General features: G+C 36.3%; 1 protein-coding gene across 1 annotated transcript in view; it reads right to left on the bottom strand.

Annotated features, from left to right (window-relative positions):
• Nucleotides 1–20,099, bottom strand: part of PCDH15 (protocadherin related 15) — a 1,630,853-nt gene that overhangs the window by 326,411 nt on the left and 1,284,343 nt on the right. The window contains exons 14-15 of the mRNA XM_087863140.1: nucleotides 14,929–15,063; nucleotides 13,215–13,364 (exon numbers count right to left, since the gene is read on the bottom strand). Coding sequence (XP_087719266.1) covers nucleotides 13,215–13,364; nucleotides 14,929–15,063 — 285 coding nt within the window. The remainder of the gene's footprint in view (nucleotides 1–13,214; nucleotides 13,365–14,928; nucleotides 15,064–20,099) is intronic.

The following is a 20,099-nucleotide window of genomic DNA, read 5'->3' as shown; positions in this document are numbered from 1 at the left end:
AAGATGCAATACGGTTAAGATGGAAATTCTCCACAATTTATTTGGTTTGCAAATTCAACATAGCCTCTACCAACATCCTTATCAGTCTTTTTTAGTAGAATTTGTCGAGTTAATCCTAAAATTTATATGGAAATATAAGAGACCAAGAATACCCACAGCAATTTAGGAGAGAAAAATAATTTAAAAAGACTTACACTACCTGATTTCAAAATAATACTATCAACCTACAGTAATCAAGACAATGTGATTTTGACATAAAGTAAACTATACATGAAAGGAACAGAAGTCCAGAAATAACCTCTTCCCGTTTATGGCTAACTGATTTCCAACAAAGATACCAAGGTAATTCAGTGGGGAAAAGATCATTTCTACAATAAAAGCTGCTGAGGCAATTAGATATTTCTGTGCAAAAGGTAAAAAAATAAATAAAAATAAAAATGCACTGAGACCTTTAGCTCATGCCATTCAAAGTGGATCACCTATACAATATAAAAGCTAAAACTATGAATCTTGTACAAGATATACAGAGAAAAGTCTTCATGAACCTAGGTTGGTGAACATTTTCTTAAATATGACATCAAAGCATGAAACACAAAAAGAAAAAATGATAAATTGAACTTTCTCAAAATTAAAAGCTTTTTTCTCTTCCAAAACCACTACTAAGAATATGAGAGACAAAACACAAATCATGAGAAAATATTTGCTAATCATGTATCTGTTAATGGACTTGTATTTGTAATCTACAAAGAAAAACTGCAAGTCAATACTAAGAAGACAAACACTCCAAATTAAAAAAAAAAAAAGGGGCAGAAGATTTGAATAGACATTTTATCAAAGATGGAAAAATTGCTAATGAGCACATGAAAATATCTCAAAATCACTAGCCTTTGGGGAAATGCCAATTAGAATCACAATGAGATATGGCGAGTTACCTGCTTTAATGAGCTTGATAACGTAACTGACAATAGCAAGTATCAGTGATGATGTGGACACATAAAGGGTACAGGCATTTTGAAAGGAATCTGGCAGTTTCTTGAAAAGGTAAGTATATACCTTTCATACAACTGAGCAATTCTGCTCCTGGGTGTCTCCAGATACACTCAATAGAAATTAAAAAATATGTGTCCATAGAAAGGCATACAGAGCATTCCTAGCTACATTATTCATGTTCTTCAAAACTGGAAATAGTTCAAATGTCTATCAGTTAGTGAACAAACAAACAAGACGTGCTGTTTTTATACAATGAATACCACTGAGTACTTCAAAGAAACATATACAGGACTGAGTCATGCTACTGCATAGATGGCTAACACAGTCATACTGCTTCTTCTGCTACATACAGTAGTACCGAGTCACACTAAGTGAAAGAAGCCAGGCCAGGTAAATAAATAAATAAATTAATTAATACATACATACATACATAAATAAATATATAAATAAATACATAAATAAAATAAAAGGCTACATGTACATTTCCAAATTTTAGAAATTTTTAGACAAGGTCTATTTTTAGGGACAAAAAGCAGAACTAGTTTCCTAGAGGAAAGGTTCCTAGTTCCACAAGGGACCATTCTGGGTGATGAGGATGTTTGGACTTAGATTGTGGTACATGTTACACAACTGTTACTAAGAAATCACCGAAATGTATGCCAATGATGAATGTGTTTTAGGACATGTAAATCATGCTCAGTAATGCTCTCAAAAAATGACAAAGAAAATTTTAACCACATGCAGGATCTTTATCCATCTTTATCCATTTTGCCTTTCTACTGCATTGACAGGATACTATTCAGGGTGACCAGAACCCCTGTAATTGTTCATTCATTGTTTTGTGATTTGATCCATTTTTCTTTCTCCTTTCTCCCTTCCCACATGTGTTCCAAAGTTGAGGTCTTGGTTGTATTTTATAAACAAGTTTTCTCTTTTAAACTTTCATGTACTACCCCTCAGGTAATTGACTATCAGCTCCATGCTATTCCAATGACACTTTTTAAAACCTACTCCTTCTCACTGGGAACGGACAGAAGGGAAAGTTTTGGAAAGTAAGGAAGCACACCTGCCGTATGGAAGAAAAGTGGAGTATAATCAGCAAATCCCACTTTGGAGGGATGAGTCTGTGTTAAGAAAAGTCATTAAAGGGAAATAATGTAAAAATGTGGAATATGGAATGGGAATAAGCAAAGATTTCAAGGAAGGATCTCTTCTGTGAGAACATCTTCTGAGAGAACATTTCAGAGCAAGAGTAACCCTGTCAACAGCTCCTCTCAGATGTGATACTGACTCTGGCTAATGTTAGAGGACGCCACTGCTTTAGGCTTTTTCATGAAGCCTAGATATAAGGCCTACCTGGGATCACTTGGAAATGTAGTTCTCCACAGTACCTTTGCTGAGGTTTGGACAGATTAGGGGACAACACTGTGTTGACTCATGAGAGACAAATGCCTGTGGCTCTAAAAGGATGCCCAGAAATTTGTGTCAGTGAAAATTTATACCTAGGGGAAGGCGTATGGTTATGATGTGAAAGCAGATGAAACCCAGAGTTGCCTGAAAGATAGTCTCTGATGCTTACTCGGGGAATGGAAAATGTATGATATGTAAGAACAACCTGGGTTTATTGGGAAAGCTGATATAATCATGGCATTATCAATTGAAGCATGTTGTGTTAAACATTCAATCTCTTGGCCTCAGCTGTATGATACAATAAAGGATTTTTGGTTCACTTACATAGTTGATAAAAATGAAGCTTGAGTGGATATTGATCTCTTGGATACAAAGATTATTTGGGAAGGCAACCTAAAACTCAACAGCTAGGTAATAACCATGGGGACAGATTTGTTGGAGGAAGAAATTAATTTACGTTTGAAAAACTTACAGACACAGTTGAATGCCCCTATCAGCACTTATAAAAAGGTATAAGTAATAGAAGATGAAGGAAAGAAATAATCTTTAAAATGTTAAAGAAATATCAGACAACTTACATAGGAAAAGGTATGGTTGGAAATGTATTTTGCAGAGAGAATTCCAATTTCTTACCCAGTAAAAGATATCCTGCTGTTTACCAGTCTTTGGGTAAGTCTGCTTTTATGCACTAGGTATTATAGAAGTTGCTATAACAAAACTTTTAGGAAAATGCCTCCGATGTATGTATCAAGGGGGTAATACAGCCCAGGTGCAGATAACTTCGAAGACATCAGAAGTTGTATTTAGAGGTCATAAGACTTCCACTCTATTATCACCATAAAAGTTATGCTGTCGCCTGCCCTGTATCCTCACTTGAGGCTAAATAAACTTGGTGCTACAAGAGGCCTCTTGGTTCTCAACTTTGGTGGTCAGTCTGAACCTAAGACCACGCCTACTGATCAAGTAAATTGGGCAATGCATAAATTAGTCCTGTCCAGATTATGCTCTCTGCAACCTTAATGTAAGCTGGTGATGCTTTGAAGCTAAAAAAGCTTATAGGGCTACTCGTCACCTCTCTTCTGTTCAGCATGTCCTAGACTAATCCAAGATGGCAGCCACCTCAGTAGAGCAGGTGTTTAGCAAAGGAACTTCCAGGCATATAATTCATTAACAATACCATAATCATTAATTTTTTATGGACCATTCAAAGTATTATTATTGGAGATGGAGCTCTCATTTAGGTATTCCTCTGCCTGATAAAAAGCTCAAGAATAAAACAGCAACAAGATGACTTTTGCAAGTGTTTCTTTATAACGCTTGAGAATCTGGAGAGCTAGTTCCTTTTCTGTGGCAACTTCATAATCCTCTTGTAGAGGTTCATTGAGTCTCATTGCTCAGACTCTGAGCCTATAAACTGGAGCCTTGACTGCTTTCAAGCTGCTGCACTCTCCATACAGAGCTTGTACCCTCATTACCTCCAAGAAAGCTTTCCTCAAAGTCGGCTTCCAACAAATGCCATAGCCCAGGCCTTACCTCACCAATTTAAAGACCTCATCTTATATACTTCTTCAAGAAATCTTACATAGTCTACAATGACAAATCTGAATTGCTCTGCTATGCAGGGTATGCCTTTAATTGATAGGTAAACTGAACTATTTATTCAGACCTTAATTTGTGCCAGACACTGCATTCTAAAGTGCAGAAGATAGAGACAGAATAGTTTCTGTCTGTCAGCTTGTGGTCTAGAAGAGGAGACGGGAAAGAAAAGTATCTTTAATAGATGTGCTAGTAGAGAAGGATAAGAACACATTATAAAAATCCCCAAATGCCTGTAATGACAGGGGCTTGGAAGAATAAACCAAAGCATACTTGACTTGGTAAAAGAAAGGCAAATCTTTCACCATTCAGTTTCCCCCCCTCTCCAACCACATTCAGAGTGGTATCCTTAATGCCCCATGAAATCCCATGCCTTTGGTTGTACCCGTCCACCTCCAATAACCTTCCTGTCTGGGCACTAATCATCCTGATTGGTTCATGGAGTTCTCATCAGCAGTGAAAACTTCCTGGCTATTCAAGCCCTACCAAACCATCCTCCCCACTCAGGTTTAATGAACTCTCATCATATTCTTAGTCTGTTCCATGTAATTTAAAAAAAATCAATAATGGTTTGTGATATTTTCTGAGTATTTCACTGTGAATAAGGATCATCTCTTATAATATATATGCAGCTTCTCAAGGCTTAGCACTGTGTCTTCTTCATCCTAATTTTCAGAGCCTCGAGTTTAGCATCACATACATAAAAATCTATACACATTAAATTATAATTTGTCTAAGAATATACCTGTATAGCATGTGTTTGTAATACGCATGTATATTAGGGCTTTCTCGGTGGTGTTTTTGCTTGTTTTATTGGCCAAACTGAATGCACAAGTTTACTAGGCTTCCAAGAAATCCCCTACTGCTCTGTTTGGAGTATTGGCTTTTTTCTAAGATTCCTTATCTTTGAAACATCTCAATATGCAAGCATTTTTCTTTTACTCGAATGACTATGCTTTGACATTTTAAGATAATTTACTGCAAGAGGAAGTTGAGAGGGAAACAGTTTTTGTTTGTTTTCTGAAACAATAGTTGAAAAAAGCAAACAAACTTTGGTGATATACAGAAAAGAAAAAGATATATAAAATATATTACACATTTTTGTTTCTCCTAGTTTCTTCTGATTTCTAAATTTCTAAAATTCTAAATTTCTACCAATTATCTAGTAAACTAGCCATATCTAGAACAGTAATGATGAGAAAGAATATTATCCAAATTAAAAATGTACAATGTAGATGATATTAAAAGCAATTGTATACAATTAAAATCTTTATAAAAATGCAAGCATTTAAGCATCAGTTATTGAACTTGACCATGGAGAGCTCTCACTGTAACAACCCAAAACATGCTAGATAAATATAAAAGAAAAGGAACTTAACTGCCTTTACAAATACATTTTCTTTGAAAAGCTGGGTTTCTAAATATATCAGGAAAGGGGTATGGCAATTGAAAAATACTATAAAAGCCAAACGCGAGAATTATTTTTTACCTGTACGAGTTCAAAATGCAGATGTTTGTGATCACTGTGTTGATACCATTAATATTTTCCCCGGTTTATCAAATGGGAAAGCTTCATCTACACAACACAACTCTTAAGGTCTTAAGAGCAATTTAGATGTTAAAAATTTTGCAGTGTTTAATTGGATGCTATGAGCCGTATTGATCATCATGACAAAAACAAAAATATCTTATGCCTTTCTTTCTTACTACACTAGTAATTACTGAAGGTCAGAAATTAAATGTTAGTAGTTCCTTTTTTCCTTACAACTTGCACAGCGCTGGGGACTTCACTTAGCACAGTGAATGTTTTTCCAGTAAGTGTGTTAATTATTCACTATTGCTTCTCCAAAAACATGGGAATACTTTCTCATGACATGTTTTCAGTTAGATTGTTCAGCCTCTCAAGAGCCTTCATCAGAGAGATTCTTCTGGATAATCAAGCTAGGAAGTATGATGTCCTAGGGATACTAATACACCTGCAGTTTAGGCTGATTAATTTTTAAATCACTTTAACCTGAAATACAGGTAATTTCCCAACACTCATACATAAATTAAAGAACACTTCTTTCACCTGCACCCATTAGTTCCTTTATCCATTTGTTCATTAAACAAACATTTATAAAAGGTTTAGTATGGACCAGGTGTTCTGCCTGATGTTGAATACAAATAGCAGTGAAACAAGACAGAAAATGGAGAAACTGACAAAATCTACAAATCATTTGAGCTCACTTGATCTTATTAACTAATCAGAGAAACAGATCATTAAAATTATAATAAACTTGGAATATGCTATGAAGGAAGAATCAGGCTGCCCTGGGATAATAGTGGGAGTGGAATTTAGGAAAGGAGTCCCAGAAGGCTTCCTTGAGGAGGTGACATGTAAATTGAGATCTTAATGATGAAAAGCATGTGAATAGAAGGGGATGCATTAAGAGAGCAAGAGAAAGGTAGTTGGCAAGAAGGCAATTGGAGAGTCATCAGCAGACTGGTCACGCAGGATAGTGACTGGGCTTTATTCTGATAGCTGCAGAAAATCACGGAAGGCATCAACATGGCAATTGCTGCTTTGATCTCAAATTTACAAGAGTCCTGTGGGTGCTGCATGGAGACACGGGGGAGAGGAGATATACCTGGAGTCCAGAGGAGGGCACTGCCGGGTCCAAGGAAGAGCAGTTTGAGGTGGATGATAGCAGTGGAAGAGACTGTAGTAGATGCATTTGGTTGGTGTGTAAGGAGAGATCAGTAGGACTTGGTAACTGATTGAGAGGAGGAAGTGAAACTGTCAGGAAAACTCTGGTTTCCAAGCTGAGTGGCTACATGGAAGGTGGTACTTTTTCACAGGTGTAAGTGTCGTCCATGTGTACAAAATGCAGATGGTGTAACTGAGTCTCAGATTCAATGTCAGTGAGTAACCTACACACATTAAGAATCTTGATTTTATGTTTCCGTTCTAATGCAAGTGGGTTCGGGTAAGAAATTGTATGGTCTTTGGTAAAATTAAATTGTTTCAAATATCAAAAACAAATGAAAATTGTGTATGAATGCAAAAAACACACTTACATTTCTGTAAGGTTTGCTCATAAAATCATTATCTGGGATTTGCTGACATACTAAACTCTACCAAGACTTTACATATATAGAACCCTCCCTCAAACTTGAGTCATGATATCACAAACCCAAACCCAACCCCCCCCACATTTACCACAAAGAACACTCTCATTATTTTACATAAAATAAATTGTCAAAAGGCATTAAAATACTACATGGGTTTATCCTAATTTTGTTCATAATGCTGGAAATCATAAAGAAGAATTTCAATATATACTTTTATATGTAGTGTTCATGTGTCCTCCACAGAGTACTAACTAATACACATGACCCATGAGGATATACACAGATAAGGCAGTAAAGGTTATTAATCATTGTAAATGCTTTATACAATCCATGAACATAGTTCAACAATAATAATAACTAGATAACATGTATGCACAATGTATTTGCAAAGTACATGTGTGTTGGTAGCTTATAGGACTAATTTAATACTTAGAACACCTTTGTGAAGCTGGTACTACAGTTATCACCTTTTAAAGAGTAAAAAACCTTAGTACAAAGGACTGGGCTAATTGTCCAGAGTCACATAAGGGCACAAAGTGGCAGAAAGGGGACACAGCTTGTCTGGACCCAAATTCTACCATCTTTAACTTGGATTCAACATCAGCTCTGCCACTTAGAAACTTAGTGATTTGGGACCGATCATTTATCAGTGTGTTAACTCAAATTCTTCGTAAAATGAGGCTGGGAACAAGAAATATTTTCAGTCATTTCCAGCTGTAGTGTTCAAGGACCTGAGATACAGCCTAACTAAGAGAAATGTATCAGTGTCAAGTGTCTTCTGTCTGAGGAGCAGGAAAGGCGTGGCCTCGCTGAAGCTGTGGAGTTAGGGAGGGACCTTGGGGGGCGTAACACTTTGTTTATGACAGAGGGAATACTGATGCCAAACAGAATGCATTTCTAGAATGAGACTTCTTCTGCACTGACTGAGAGAGCATTAGGGGAACAAATTCCACAGCTATTTGGTGAACCCCTACCATGGAGAAGTGATTGTGCTGAGCACTGGGGGTTAGGTATCATTAAGAGTTTGTGTCCTAGAGGAATTTTCAGATCAGCAGGGTAGACAGACACATAAGAGCCAAGCGCCATGCAGGGCATGGTAAATCATGTGCCATGGTTAAGAGCTGCTAGCTGGACATGTGGGAGGATGGTGGAAGGAACTATTATTTCAGATTTGCTAGGAAAATAAAGGCTTTATTTAGAAAGTCACATTTGAGCTGTGTGTTAAAGAATGAAAAAAAAAAAGATATAATTTGGATCGAACATTGAAACTTGAGAGAGATGTCAATAGGCACAGAATGAGAAGTGATAGTTAATGTTGAAGTCAAACAGAAGGAACAAAATAAAGCCCTCTATAGGATCTCAAAGTCGATGACGTGGAGGGATGTAGCAGGAGATAAGACAGAAGCATGTAAGGTATTACAGGATGTTCTTGATGGCATGCGTGGAGATTGGGCTCTTCCTCCAGTAAGGAAGACCTGTCCTGACTCCTGCCAAATAAACACCTGTGGGGCGTCTGTGGAAATAGGGTTACTGGTGAGAGTCCACTCTTGTAGCTTAATTCCTGGCAGGCCATAGACACGGAAAGGGAAATAATGACAGATACATTTTGAAGCAGAGATTTCAGCACCTGGACAGTCACCTGCATATGGGCAGGTGAAGGGGGTATGAGAAACAGGACTCTGAGGTTGCTGCTAAAGCCTCTGTAATCTTAGATTAATGGGGCCCTTCACAATGTAGAGCCTCCAATGGAGACAGGATGTGTGTGTGTGTCTGAGTCTGTGTGTTTCTGTATTCGATGGAAGATAGTGGATTAGCTAATTTATCTTGAGTATGTCCAGTCCAAAGTGCCTACCCAAAACGTGCACTCCCCTGTACAACAGATCCTTGGAATGCCAGCTGGATGTTGAGGTCCCCACAGGCCATTTAACCTTGGGAGACAGGAGTATACATCGTGGTAATGACTAAGAATGTGGGAATACATGAAACCAAGCACCGCAAGTTGATTTTTGGAGAATGTTAATATTTAAAGAATAAGAAGTGAACAAGGAGCCAGCAACAAGTTCTTTAGTCACCAGGGAGGTGGGATGACAACCAGTTTTCCATAAAATGGGGCAGACGAGAGTTTCACCAGATAAAGGAGTGAAAAATGCTTTCGAGTTTGACAGTTAAAGAGAGACTCATCCGATTCATGACTTTGTAGGATTCTCATGGTATGATGTGAGTGAAATAATAGAATAATAATTAGTAATTATAAAGTAATAAATTAACAGATTCTGGAAGTGTATCCATCAATCCAAGTGCCTGAATATATGAGAGTGGGACAGCAGCATGAGGTCTTACCTGGGAGAAGTGTTTAGACCAGGGCAGGGGAGACGTAAAGGTGTTTATAGATGGACAGGAAGGAGTCAGGAGAGAGGAGGACATTGCTGTAGTGAAAGAAAGGGAATGAAATGGAGTAATGAGTAGAGCACAGGTGAAGGTGGGGGAGGGGATGGAGGTTAAAGCAGCAAAGAGGACTAAGAAGTGGGACAGAAGATAGGAACTGGAGAATTAGAAAAATGGAAGGAGGTGGGGTAAGAATCAAAGGACTCAGCTCCATATGAGACTCTGTCTTCATAAATTAGGAATTCCGATTTTCCAAGGTATGAAATCTTGTTAAGGGTAAAGATGAGTTTTCTCAAAACTAGCCATATATTAGAGCTGCTTTGTTTTGTAAGGTGAAATCTCCTGATGGGGCTCTATGGTGAGTGGCCAGATGGCTGAAATAAAGTCATGTTGGGGTGGAGTTGAGGAGTCCGTATTTTCAAAGGCTATTCAGGGAAATCTCTTTATTCAATTAGGATCAAGAACACTGATTCATGAAAGTTGCAAGAGTTTAGGAATAGCATCTATGGACTGTGGACTGGATAGGTAACCACTGATAGGAAAATCTACATCTTCAAAATATTAAAATTATATATCAAAATCTCTATCTTCAATGTCGGGCAATTGGTTTTTCGAGAAAACCAGCGATGTGTGAAATGAAACCTAGAACAACAGTGTGATATCCATGTGTGCCACCCTGTAGGATTTCATCGATGGCCTACAAGATGGTCTTTCATGCAAAAAATCATTCTCACTCATGCCAGTAATTTCCCCCTAAACACAAGATATGCTAATAATCTGATGACACTTCATTTTCAGTTATGAAGGACACAGAAGCTGTTTTAGGGCAGTGCTCCTCCAGATGTGGTTCATGAACCACTCTGTTCCTATTTACAACAGTAGGGCACAGGAGATATAAAGTCAGAGGACTAATTTATAACAGAATTGCTAATAAGGACCTGGTTACTCACATCTTTCTGACCAACCTATCCAGTTCTTATAGGCTCCTCCTAACAAGAAGGGGGTAGATTCAAATAGTTGAGCATGTACTTAGATTGGGCCAAGAAAGTCTCATGGCTACATTGAAAATGATAGATTCAAAATGATCTGATTAAAATATACTTAAAATCTAGGGGTGCCTGGGTTGCTCAGTCAGTTAAGCATCTGCCTTCAGCTCAGGTCATGATCCTGAGGTCCTGGCATCGAGCCCCACGTCAGGCTCCCTGCTCAGCGGGGAGACTGCTTCTCTCTTTGCCCCTCCCTTCTGCTTGTGTTCTCTGTCAAATAATAAATAAAATAAAATATACTTAAAATCGGTTATCCAAGGTGCTCTTTGCTGGAGAATGCTCACTGTCCCCTTTTCTTCTAATATTCTCATTGTTTTTGACATAAGAATACTAACCAAATGTAAACAAGTTGATCTTGGGGTCAGTGGGGGAAAGGCAGGCTGATGAGGGGCTGGGGTGGGTGCAGCACAGAACCTATTCTGTGACTCTTGCAAGGCAGGTGCAGGCCACAGTTCTGAGTCATTTTGCTTCATTTACAAATCTTCTGCTCAATAAGAAATCTATTTCCTTTTATTTCTAGACCCCTGGAGGATGTTTTAAGCCACACCATTCTGTTACCACACAGAGGGAATAACATTTAAAATACTAATCATAAGGCTTCATTTCTTGGTGTTTAAATAATTTTAAAAATAGAGCCATAGAGAGGCAAACAATAGTCTATCTTCATAATCTGTGTGGTTCAGGGAGATATATAAAATATGAATCTTTAAAGGCAAGAAAAGATCTATTTTATAAAGAGGTACATAGGGAAATTAACTTTTGCAGCCTGGAAATGCCAGAAATAAGCTTTTGATCCCCTAAGGCAAACATTTTTTGCGATACAGTTCCCCCATATAATTGCTATGGTTTTCTTATTTACACTTTCCAGTTCCCTGCTGGTTGTTTATATATATATATATATATATATATATATATATATATATATATATATATATATATATATATATATATATATATACTTTTACTTTCAATTATGTTACAGAGATGAGAATCAGGTCTAATTAAATAAGAACATGGCAACTATTGTCATTCCTTTATCTGTATAAACTGTAGTTTTGCTGCATTTGTAGTAGGTGCCTCGGTAAAGATAAATGTAGCTCTCTAAGTCCACCATTGACTAGAAATAAAGGCCAGGGCATTTACGTCTTCCCATGCATTCATATCCCCTTGCCTGCAAGTCTCCCCCTGTCATCCTCGAATAAACACTTACTAAGCATCTACTACACTGAGCGTGCTAGTCACTATGGATATAGAAGCTATGCATGCAGGAATAAACTAATCAGAGTTCTGTGCTCAACACAAATGGTTGAAAGGGTGAATTTCATCAATACAAGACATTCACAAGCAAGACAGGAATGAAATGTATCATGGCATTTCCCCCAATACCAAATATAGCTGAGGATATTCACACATGCAAGCATGTACAGGCAAATTTCCAGCCTTTACATCACCCTCTATGACCCTATCTAATGATATAATGTAATTGTTATGTAATATGCAATGTGTAATTTAGTAATAATTTGGAGATATTCAAATACTCCAAAAGTATATAGAATCATGGCCTTCCTGGCCTGAAAGTTACTTAGAATTATTGAGTCTGACTCTCAGAGTTAGAAGATAATCTGCCTTAGTGATCTTTATGTGGCTGGGCAACTGAAACTCTTGGGGTTAGTTTTTCTAATGTCAATAACGTATGTATTGCTCATAAAACTTCATCCAGGAAAGCTGACATGAAATCTTGGTTGTTTGGATTTCTAAACAGCTCCCTTGGTAATTCTGCAGTATGGACAGTTTGGAAAGTACTAGACTCAACTCATCTCCAGATTTCTAAAAACCCTCAGTGAAGAATATTATGACTTCTTAATGACTTATACTCAAAATCAAAAAGAAAATATTTTGAGATAACTTATACTTAATTTAAATGCAGTAAGTACACAGTTAATAATACAAATAAGACAAATCAAGAGAAAGATTTTGCCTGATTTCTGTGTTTTCAAAGACACCATTTACTATGTAATTCTAATTTTCTCTGTTGTAATGATTCTGTGTTATGTCCGTCCAGGTGACCACTAACAGTATCATCCACCAATTAATTTGGCAGTCTTCTGTTCTTACCACCAAGGGAAATTTAATCCACATTTTCAGAAGCTCAAAATAATCTGAAGTTTTCAACTACATGTCTAATATCTGAAACTGCAGTGTGTTAAATATATTATTATATTAACTAATTAAATATATTCAGAACATTAAATTTTTAAAAATCAACTATAAACTGGTCAAATAGCTACGTTTACATTTAACAACTAGTTAATTCCACTTTAAAGTGAATATAAATGGGGTGTCTGGGTGGCTCTGTCGGTTAACAGCTGCCTTCAGCTTAATCCCGGGGTCCTGGGATCGAGCCCTGTGTTGGGCTCCCTGCTCAGTGGGGAGTCTGCTTCTCCCTCTCTTTCTCTCTCTCTCAAATAGATAAATAAAATCTTAAAAAAATAAAGTGCATATATACACATTTTTATTTGAAAAGTAGACATAAATCTAAAGCTTTCTAAGCTAAATTATGTCATTTCATGAGTCTGAAGTTCATTTTCATTTCTTCAGCAGTTTCTTAACCATTGCATAATGCCCATGGAAGTAACTGCTTTGTGTAAATCTTCATCCCATATGGGGAGTTACCTGTATGACACTGTCGCCGGGGCTCATGTCTGTATACACATAGACATCGTAGGATATTTCAGGGAACGTTGGAGTGTTATCGTTTGCATCCATCACCCGAATATTGACAATAACTGGCTCGCTCTCTTGCACACCATCGAATGCCGTTATCTTTGGGGACAGAAAAATACATGTAACAGAGAAGTCATGCAAACATAAGCAGTACAGAATGCACTCTTATGATTTAAGATGTTTCTTATATATAATTTCAGTTTTCAATGGGTGCCAAAATGTTTTCTTGATAAAAGGAAATAACAAACCTACAATAGCGCATATAAACAAAGTATTTTAACATGCTAAGAAGCAATTACAGAGGATTCCGTTTTATTTTTAATGTATTCAATTCCAAGCACATTTTAAATAAGCAGATATGTAAAATGTCTTAGAGGCTTGGAGTGAGCCAGTAACACTGCTGATTCTTAAGAGTTAACTACTACTTAATTTTTAAAAAAATTAATAGGAAAATATTCTTCACTTTTCCATATTTTGTATACAATGCCATAGATGCTTTTATAGCCAACATACTTATATCACACAAGAAAGTAGGCGATGTGATGTCTTTTTCTGGCAATTCACAAAATGACAAATTTTAAAGGACTTATTGCCATTAGCTAATAGTGACATCTTAATTCCATCATTGACATTTTAGGAAGGCTGACCAACAAAGTCAGCGTTGTAACACCGCCATCCTTGTTCTGAATGACTTCTGAAATCCACTCTGTATCTAAGTTTTAACTACTGGGTTTCTGGAAGCTCTGGCTGTGCTGCGTTAGGTTCTCCAGAAGAAATCCCACGTAGGTCCCACAATCTGTACTTTTCTATCAGCTCATTTTCCTCTTATATCTGAATAAAATCTAGTCAGAAATTTGGATAATACAAACTTTCTTTTCAACTGTATTCACTTCTCAACCACGCTAGTCATATATACACATATATATTTCTATGTTACAGTAACTATTTACAATTACAGCTTTAATAATCTCCCCTCACCTTTTTTTTTTTCCCCTTGGTTAACCTATACTAGGTTCTCTCCATCAGATAATTCTGTTTCAGTGGAGGTGAGGGGGGGCCGTGTCCTGTGTGTTATAAGATGCTTACCAGCATCCTTGGTGTCTCCCTCCATGATACCAATAGCACCCCTCACAGGAGTGATGACCAATGTGTCTGCAGACATTGCCAAATGTTCCCAGGGGACGGGTGGGATGGGCTTGGGGACCACAGGGATCATCCCAGTGGAGAACCCCTGACCTAACCCTCTGACAAAATTTAAAATGTAATTAAAAAAACATAAAATAAGTTAAAATAAAATAAAGGTTAGGAAATAATTCTTTGTTTGTGGATTCTAGCTGACAATATCTCAAATTTAAGTCAATTATGAGTGTATGGTAAAAAATGAGACTCCTATTTTCCTGTTTCCATTTTGAAAATTATTTTTCCTCTGTTGGAAAGAGTGTTAACACAGCTGCACAAAGTTATAAAACAGAAAAAGGAGAAATACATGTGAAGGATTTTATTATTAATATGTTCAATTACTTGAAAATATTGTATTTTTTCCTAAATTATTGACTTCTTCAGTTTAAAACAGATATCTCTTTCTGTTACACACACACACACACACACACACACACACACACACACACTCTCACACATAAATGTGTATATGAAATCTTTTTACCGAAAAAGTGTAAGTCTGCTGTTCTTCCCTGTCCACTGGCTGAAGTAAGGTGAGGTAGCGAGTGATGCCGGTCTGCGTGACGGTGAAGACTGAGGTGTAATCATTCAGGAAGAGGTGAAGTTCTGGGTCTTTCATCTTTGAAAAAAGAGTGCCATTATTTAATGTTGAATATATAATGCAGCTATTAGTTCATTAACCGGAGATTAATTTTGCAAATCGATTACAAAACCATGCATGACTGTAATAAGACTTTCCAAAGACAAGATAGGTTTCACTAAACATCCACTCATCACTGAGCTGGAATATGCAAAGACAATGACCCCTGTTGTGGAAAACACCATAGCAGAATGAGTATAAGTACAATTAATGTGAATAAAAGGAAAAGAATAGGATAGATAATAATCCAATTGAATATATTCTTTTTGGTTATTTAATATCAATATTCTCCCGAACTACACTGGGCTTGAGGAATAAGAATTAAATGCAAGAAGAGAAAAGTAGAGCCCAAAATTCTAGCTGTAGGATTGTACAATTACTTCATTTGTAGTAATAAACTGCACGTATGCCTATTACTATTCTGTTCTAACTTTAAATGTAAAATAGAAATAAAATTGTTTATGTATAATTCATTACCTATAAATACCATGCTTGCTTTTTCTTATTTTAATGCTGCAAAGGCTCTCCAAAGGGAAACATAGAGTTTATTTTAATTTAAAAATTTCAGATGATTAGATTGAAGATATATGAATTGGCTGTATTGTGTCTGATTAAGAGTCCAGAAAACTGACATATACATAAAGAAGAAGGGATGGCAAAAGTTCAAAACAGAGATATGTAATTACACATTGGAAACCCTTCACAGTCTTACTGCCCTCCTGAAAGATAAGATATCAATCTCTGCATGTTAGAGAAAGAACAAGGACGTAAGTGGGGAGTGCGGACTGGTGTCTGATGGGGGAGCAAGAAGGTAGGTGGGGCAGAGAAAAGAATAGTGAGAAGCAGGACTACGGACAAGGCTTTTATGAAAACAACAGCAACAGACATGACACAGGGAGGCGAGGGGTTTCTACAGGTTTTGGCAACTATAAAAATATTATGCACTAAGGGGAGTGGGAGACACAGGCTGCCAGTTATGGGATGAGCAAGTCACGAGGATGAAAGGCAGAGCACAGGGAATAGAGTCACTGGTCCTGTAAGACCATTGTGTGGTGACAGATGGGAGCTACTCGTGTGCTGAGCTCAGCATAACACAGAGAAGTCACATCACTATGGCGTCCACCTGAAACTCATGTCACATCACGTCAACTAGACTCAAATGCATGTTGACTAGACTCAAATGAAAAAATACGTATTCGCATAGTGTAGTGTGAAATGTAATTTAATATCATAGATTACTTTTCAAAGTCTGAAATCAGGGGCGGAGGGCAGAGTATAGAGTGTGGAATTGTTAAAGACATGTTCATTTGATTAAAAAATTAGAACTCACCTTTTAAACATTTCTATGTGAAAGTGAGAAAGTTGAAATGTGTATTATATTAAAAGGTAGGCATGATTTGACCCACAGATACTGTAATCTAAACACCTTTTTAAAGATTCAATATATGTATATTTCAAATAACTTTGAAATGAATGGTTCCATTTGAAACTAACCCAAGTTCTGTATTTGTAACATCTCATTAAGAGATAGCTATACTATTGTGGCTTCTATGTCCATGATTGTGATAAGTCCAGTATGCTACATTTATTGATCCTGGAACAAGAAAAAAAGTAATGCTATAGACAATAATTTTCATTGGTCTCTTTATCATAATAATCAAAGTTGTTAAGAGTTGTGTAAAGTCAAGGGCTTTCCATGGATACTTAAAACAGGAACCTTGGGCTCCATGTCAGCATCGTGACCCCAATTGCTTAGCAGGCTAGCAGGTGGGATGTTTGGATAATGAAGTGTATTAGTTAATAAAGAGTTAGATTATTTATTTTAAAAAATAGATTATAAAATGCATATAAACTCAATATATCCTGAACCACATTTTGAGATTGCTTCTTATTGTGTACTTTAAAGTCAACTGCAGTAAAATGCAATGATTTTTTTTTTAATTTGGTATTTTTTATTTTTTTCCTCTTTCTTGTGATTTTCTTTTTTTTCCTTTTAATGTTTTTTTGTTATATTATGTTAGTCACCATACAGTACATCGCTGGTTTCTGATGTAAAGTTCGATGATTCATTAGTTGCGTATAACACCCAGTGCACCATGCAATACGTGCCCTCCTTACTACCCATCACCAGCCTATCCCATTCCCCCACCCCCTCCCCTCTGAAGCCCTCTGTTTCTCAGAGTCCATAGTCTCTCATGCTTCATTCCCCCTTCTGATTACCCCCCCTTTCTTTATTTTTTAATGAGCAGAAAAGTTAGAATGCAGTTTCGATTAACAACAACAAAAACCTAAGTATGAGTGTCTGTCATTTTTTAGTGTTTATCCTTGATTTTACCAACCAAGGTAAAATCACTAGGCTGTTAAATTCATATATTGTTTCCTGTTCTCTGAATTTACCCACAATGGTGCCAAAGAACAGCTTCCTTTACTTAGACCTGAAACACCCAGTAATCCAAGTTGAGCAAGCTCTGCTATGGGACTGGATATATATCCGATATTTACTTCTCTCCCTTTATCCATGTCCTTTGGTCATTCTCTACTTGATTATAACGAATACTTCACCAATTTCTTTTCTTCCTTTCAACTGTAGCCTTTGTTAGGAAATTTGTTAGATATATTCACTTGTATCCTCACCACATGTTGTAGGCAATTTTTAAAATGCCAGGTATTGTGATGGTGCAGGACTGCAGTGAATGTTGGGTTGGGAACCAGCGTGTGCACATGTGAGACTGTAAAATATGCTTGTGTCACAAACAACACTGTCTCTTTTCCCAGTTGATAGAAGCTGCAAGATTTTCACTGTCAAATGCTTCCCATTTGAAGATGACATACACACCCATGCTTCATAAACAGACTCTCATATTTGATATCCAGAAACATTAAAGACCTTTTGATAATTTAATTGACTTCACTTCAAGTCCTGTTGTAATAACTAGCTGGAGACTAAAATAACACTTTCCAGACATGCAGATTATTTTTTATAAAAAGATAACATAATACAGAAAGCTATGATTGTCCATGGTATCTTACAGCTCTTTTTAATCTGTCCCGCTCGGTTAATCTCTGTTTAAATTTTAACATGTGAATTTTATGAACACTTCATGTATCAACTTTTTAAAATCTAGATATTGGATACATAGATGCCATTGGTGAATATCTGGATGTTCCTTTGAGGACAAGAATTTAAGAATGCAGATTTGGAAATATTCAACCAGTTATTACTCAGAGCTTAATACTTGGATTTATTTTTGAGGATAATACTAGTTTCAGGCATGGTATTTTATGAGTGCAAATTGATAGTGCTCTGGCTTATTATTTTGAGAGGGACAATAAATTTTATGTAGTCCTTGTGTCTATATATTTGTTTAAAACACATATTAGTTTTTTAACTAATTAATATGGACACAGAAGGCTGATTAATAAATGTTCTTTTTCCTTCTGACAAATGGTAATATTACTTTATCTAAAGTATACATTCAGTATATACCATATCATTTCATTGATTTGTGTATTATTTTCCAGGAAGGTAAAATAAACTCTGATATTCACTCACAGCACAGAAAAAAAAGAAGGCAAAAGTAAACACATATGCAAATGCAATGGTAAACAAACACATGAATGTAAAATTAGAAATCCCATCATATAGAAGAAATATTCAAATATAACAAGTAATTGGAATTAAAGCCAATTTTGGGTTTCCAAGAGGAATCAAAATATTGTATCACTCACACACAAGTTTATATGCATCCTCATATATATACACATATAACACAGAAATGTGTATATATGTGCACATATGTACATATGCATACTTATGCACATACATAAATTATAAAGTATAAGAAAAAAATGACAAAAAAATTAATCTCATCTGCCAATTTGAATTTGTCAGCAGTGGTTGTCTTCAGACAACCTTGTTCAAAAAGGTTCAATTCCACACTTAGAATCTTTTAGAAAGAATATGGTGATGAATTATGAACATTTGTCATGGACTGAAAAAACATTTAATGATTGAATAATCTTTGTTGAAGTTCACCTGCACTTTAGATTCCACACAATCCGTTCTGCTCTAAACAATAGTACGAGGAACACAAATTTAAATTACATCTACAAGCATACACATATTTATGGTAGTTGCAGATGTCTGTATAAGTTGATAATGAAGTAACTGTCTACTTGTTTTAGTAGAAAAGAAAAAGAACTAGGAAATGAACCACAGCAATTCACAACAGAACAAACACAAAATAAACACCTAGTACCTACAGGAACTCCACCAGGTGGAACCTATATGCAAATTTAACATTAATAAAAAACAATGTCAACATAAATGACCACAAACACATATACGGCATACAAGTATACACTAGTAAGAAACAGACAAACAATGGCAACATTTTCCAGTACATTTAAACTAATAACTTTTTTCAAGGTGTATTTTTGTCTTCATATTCTGACATAATGCACATATAATAGCATATCAATATGTATAAGGCATATAAGCACATATAAGCACCTTTAAGAGTTTATTGCATTAGATTCAAGGATGCCTTTATCTTGAAACAGTAGCACTTTATGCAGGGACATGAACCCGGCTAGAATTATAAATGACTCACTGCCTTTCTACAGGCCAAGTGGGTAATCTCTGTTGATTACTATTCTCTGTTATTTATTTACTTTTTTAGAACCAGAATTCAATAATCAACTTTTAGTAGTTCTGCTTCTGAAAACCCGGTGGTTTCTGACATCCTCTTGAAAACCTTGGGCATGTCTTGCTTTACCTGTCTTCTAGGCTATTTTGAAAGTACGAGCTAAGAGTATTTGAAAAAACAAACCTGATTCATATCTCTCTCTATATATGTATCTATATGTTGATATTTATATAACCATAGAAAAGAAACATGAACACAAAATTTTTTTTTACTCTTTTTTCTAGTTTCACTGTGACCCTTAAGATTCTTTCTGACTGGAAATCTACACTGTTGATAACACCACAACTCACCAGTCCCTGCTACTGT

The sequence above is a fragment of the Ursus americanus genome, chromosome 6 (genome assembly GCF_024610735.1).
Source record: "Ursus americanus isolate L20-20 chromosome 6, mUrsAme1.1.p, whole genome shotgun sequence".
In the NCBI taxonomy this organism is placed as follows: domain Eukaryota; kingdom Metazoa; phylum Chordata; class Mammalia; order Carnivora; family Ursidae; genus Ursus; species Ursus americanus.
This window is presented reverse-complemented; position numbering and strand designations above follow the sequence as displayed.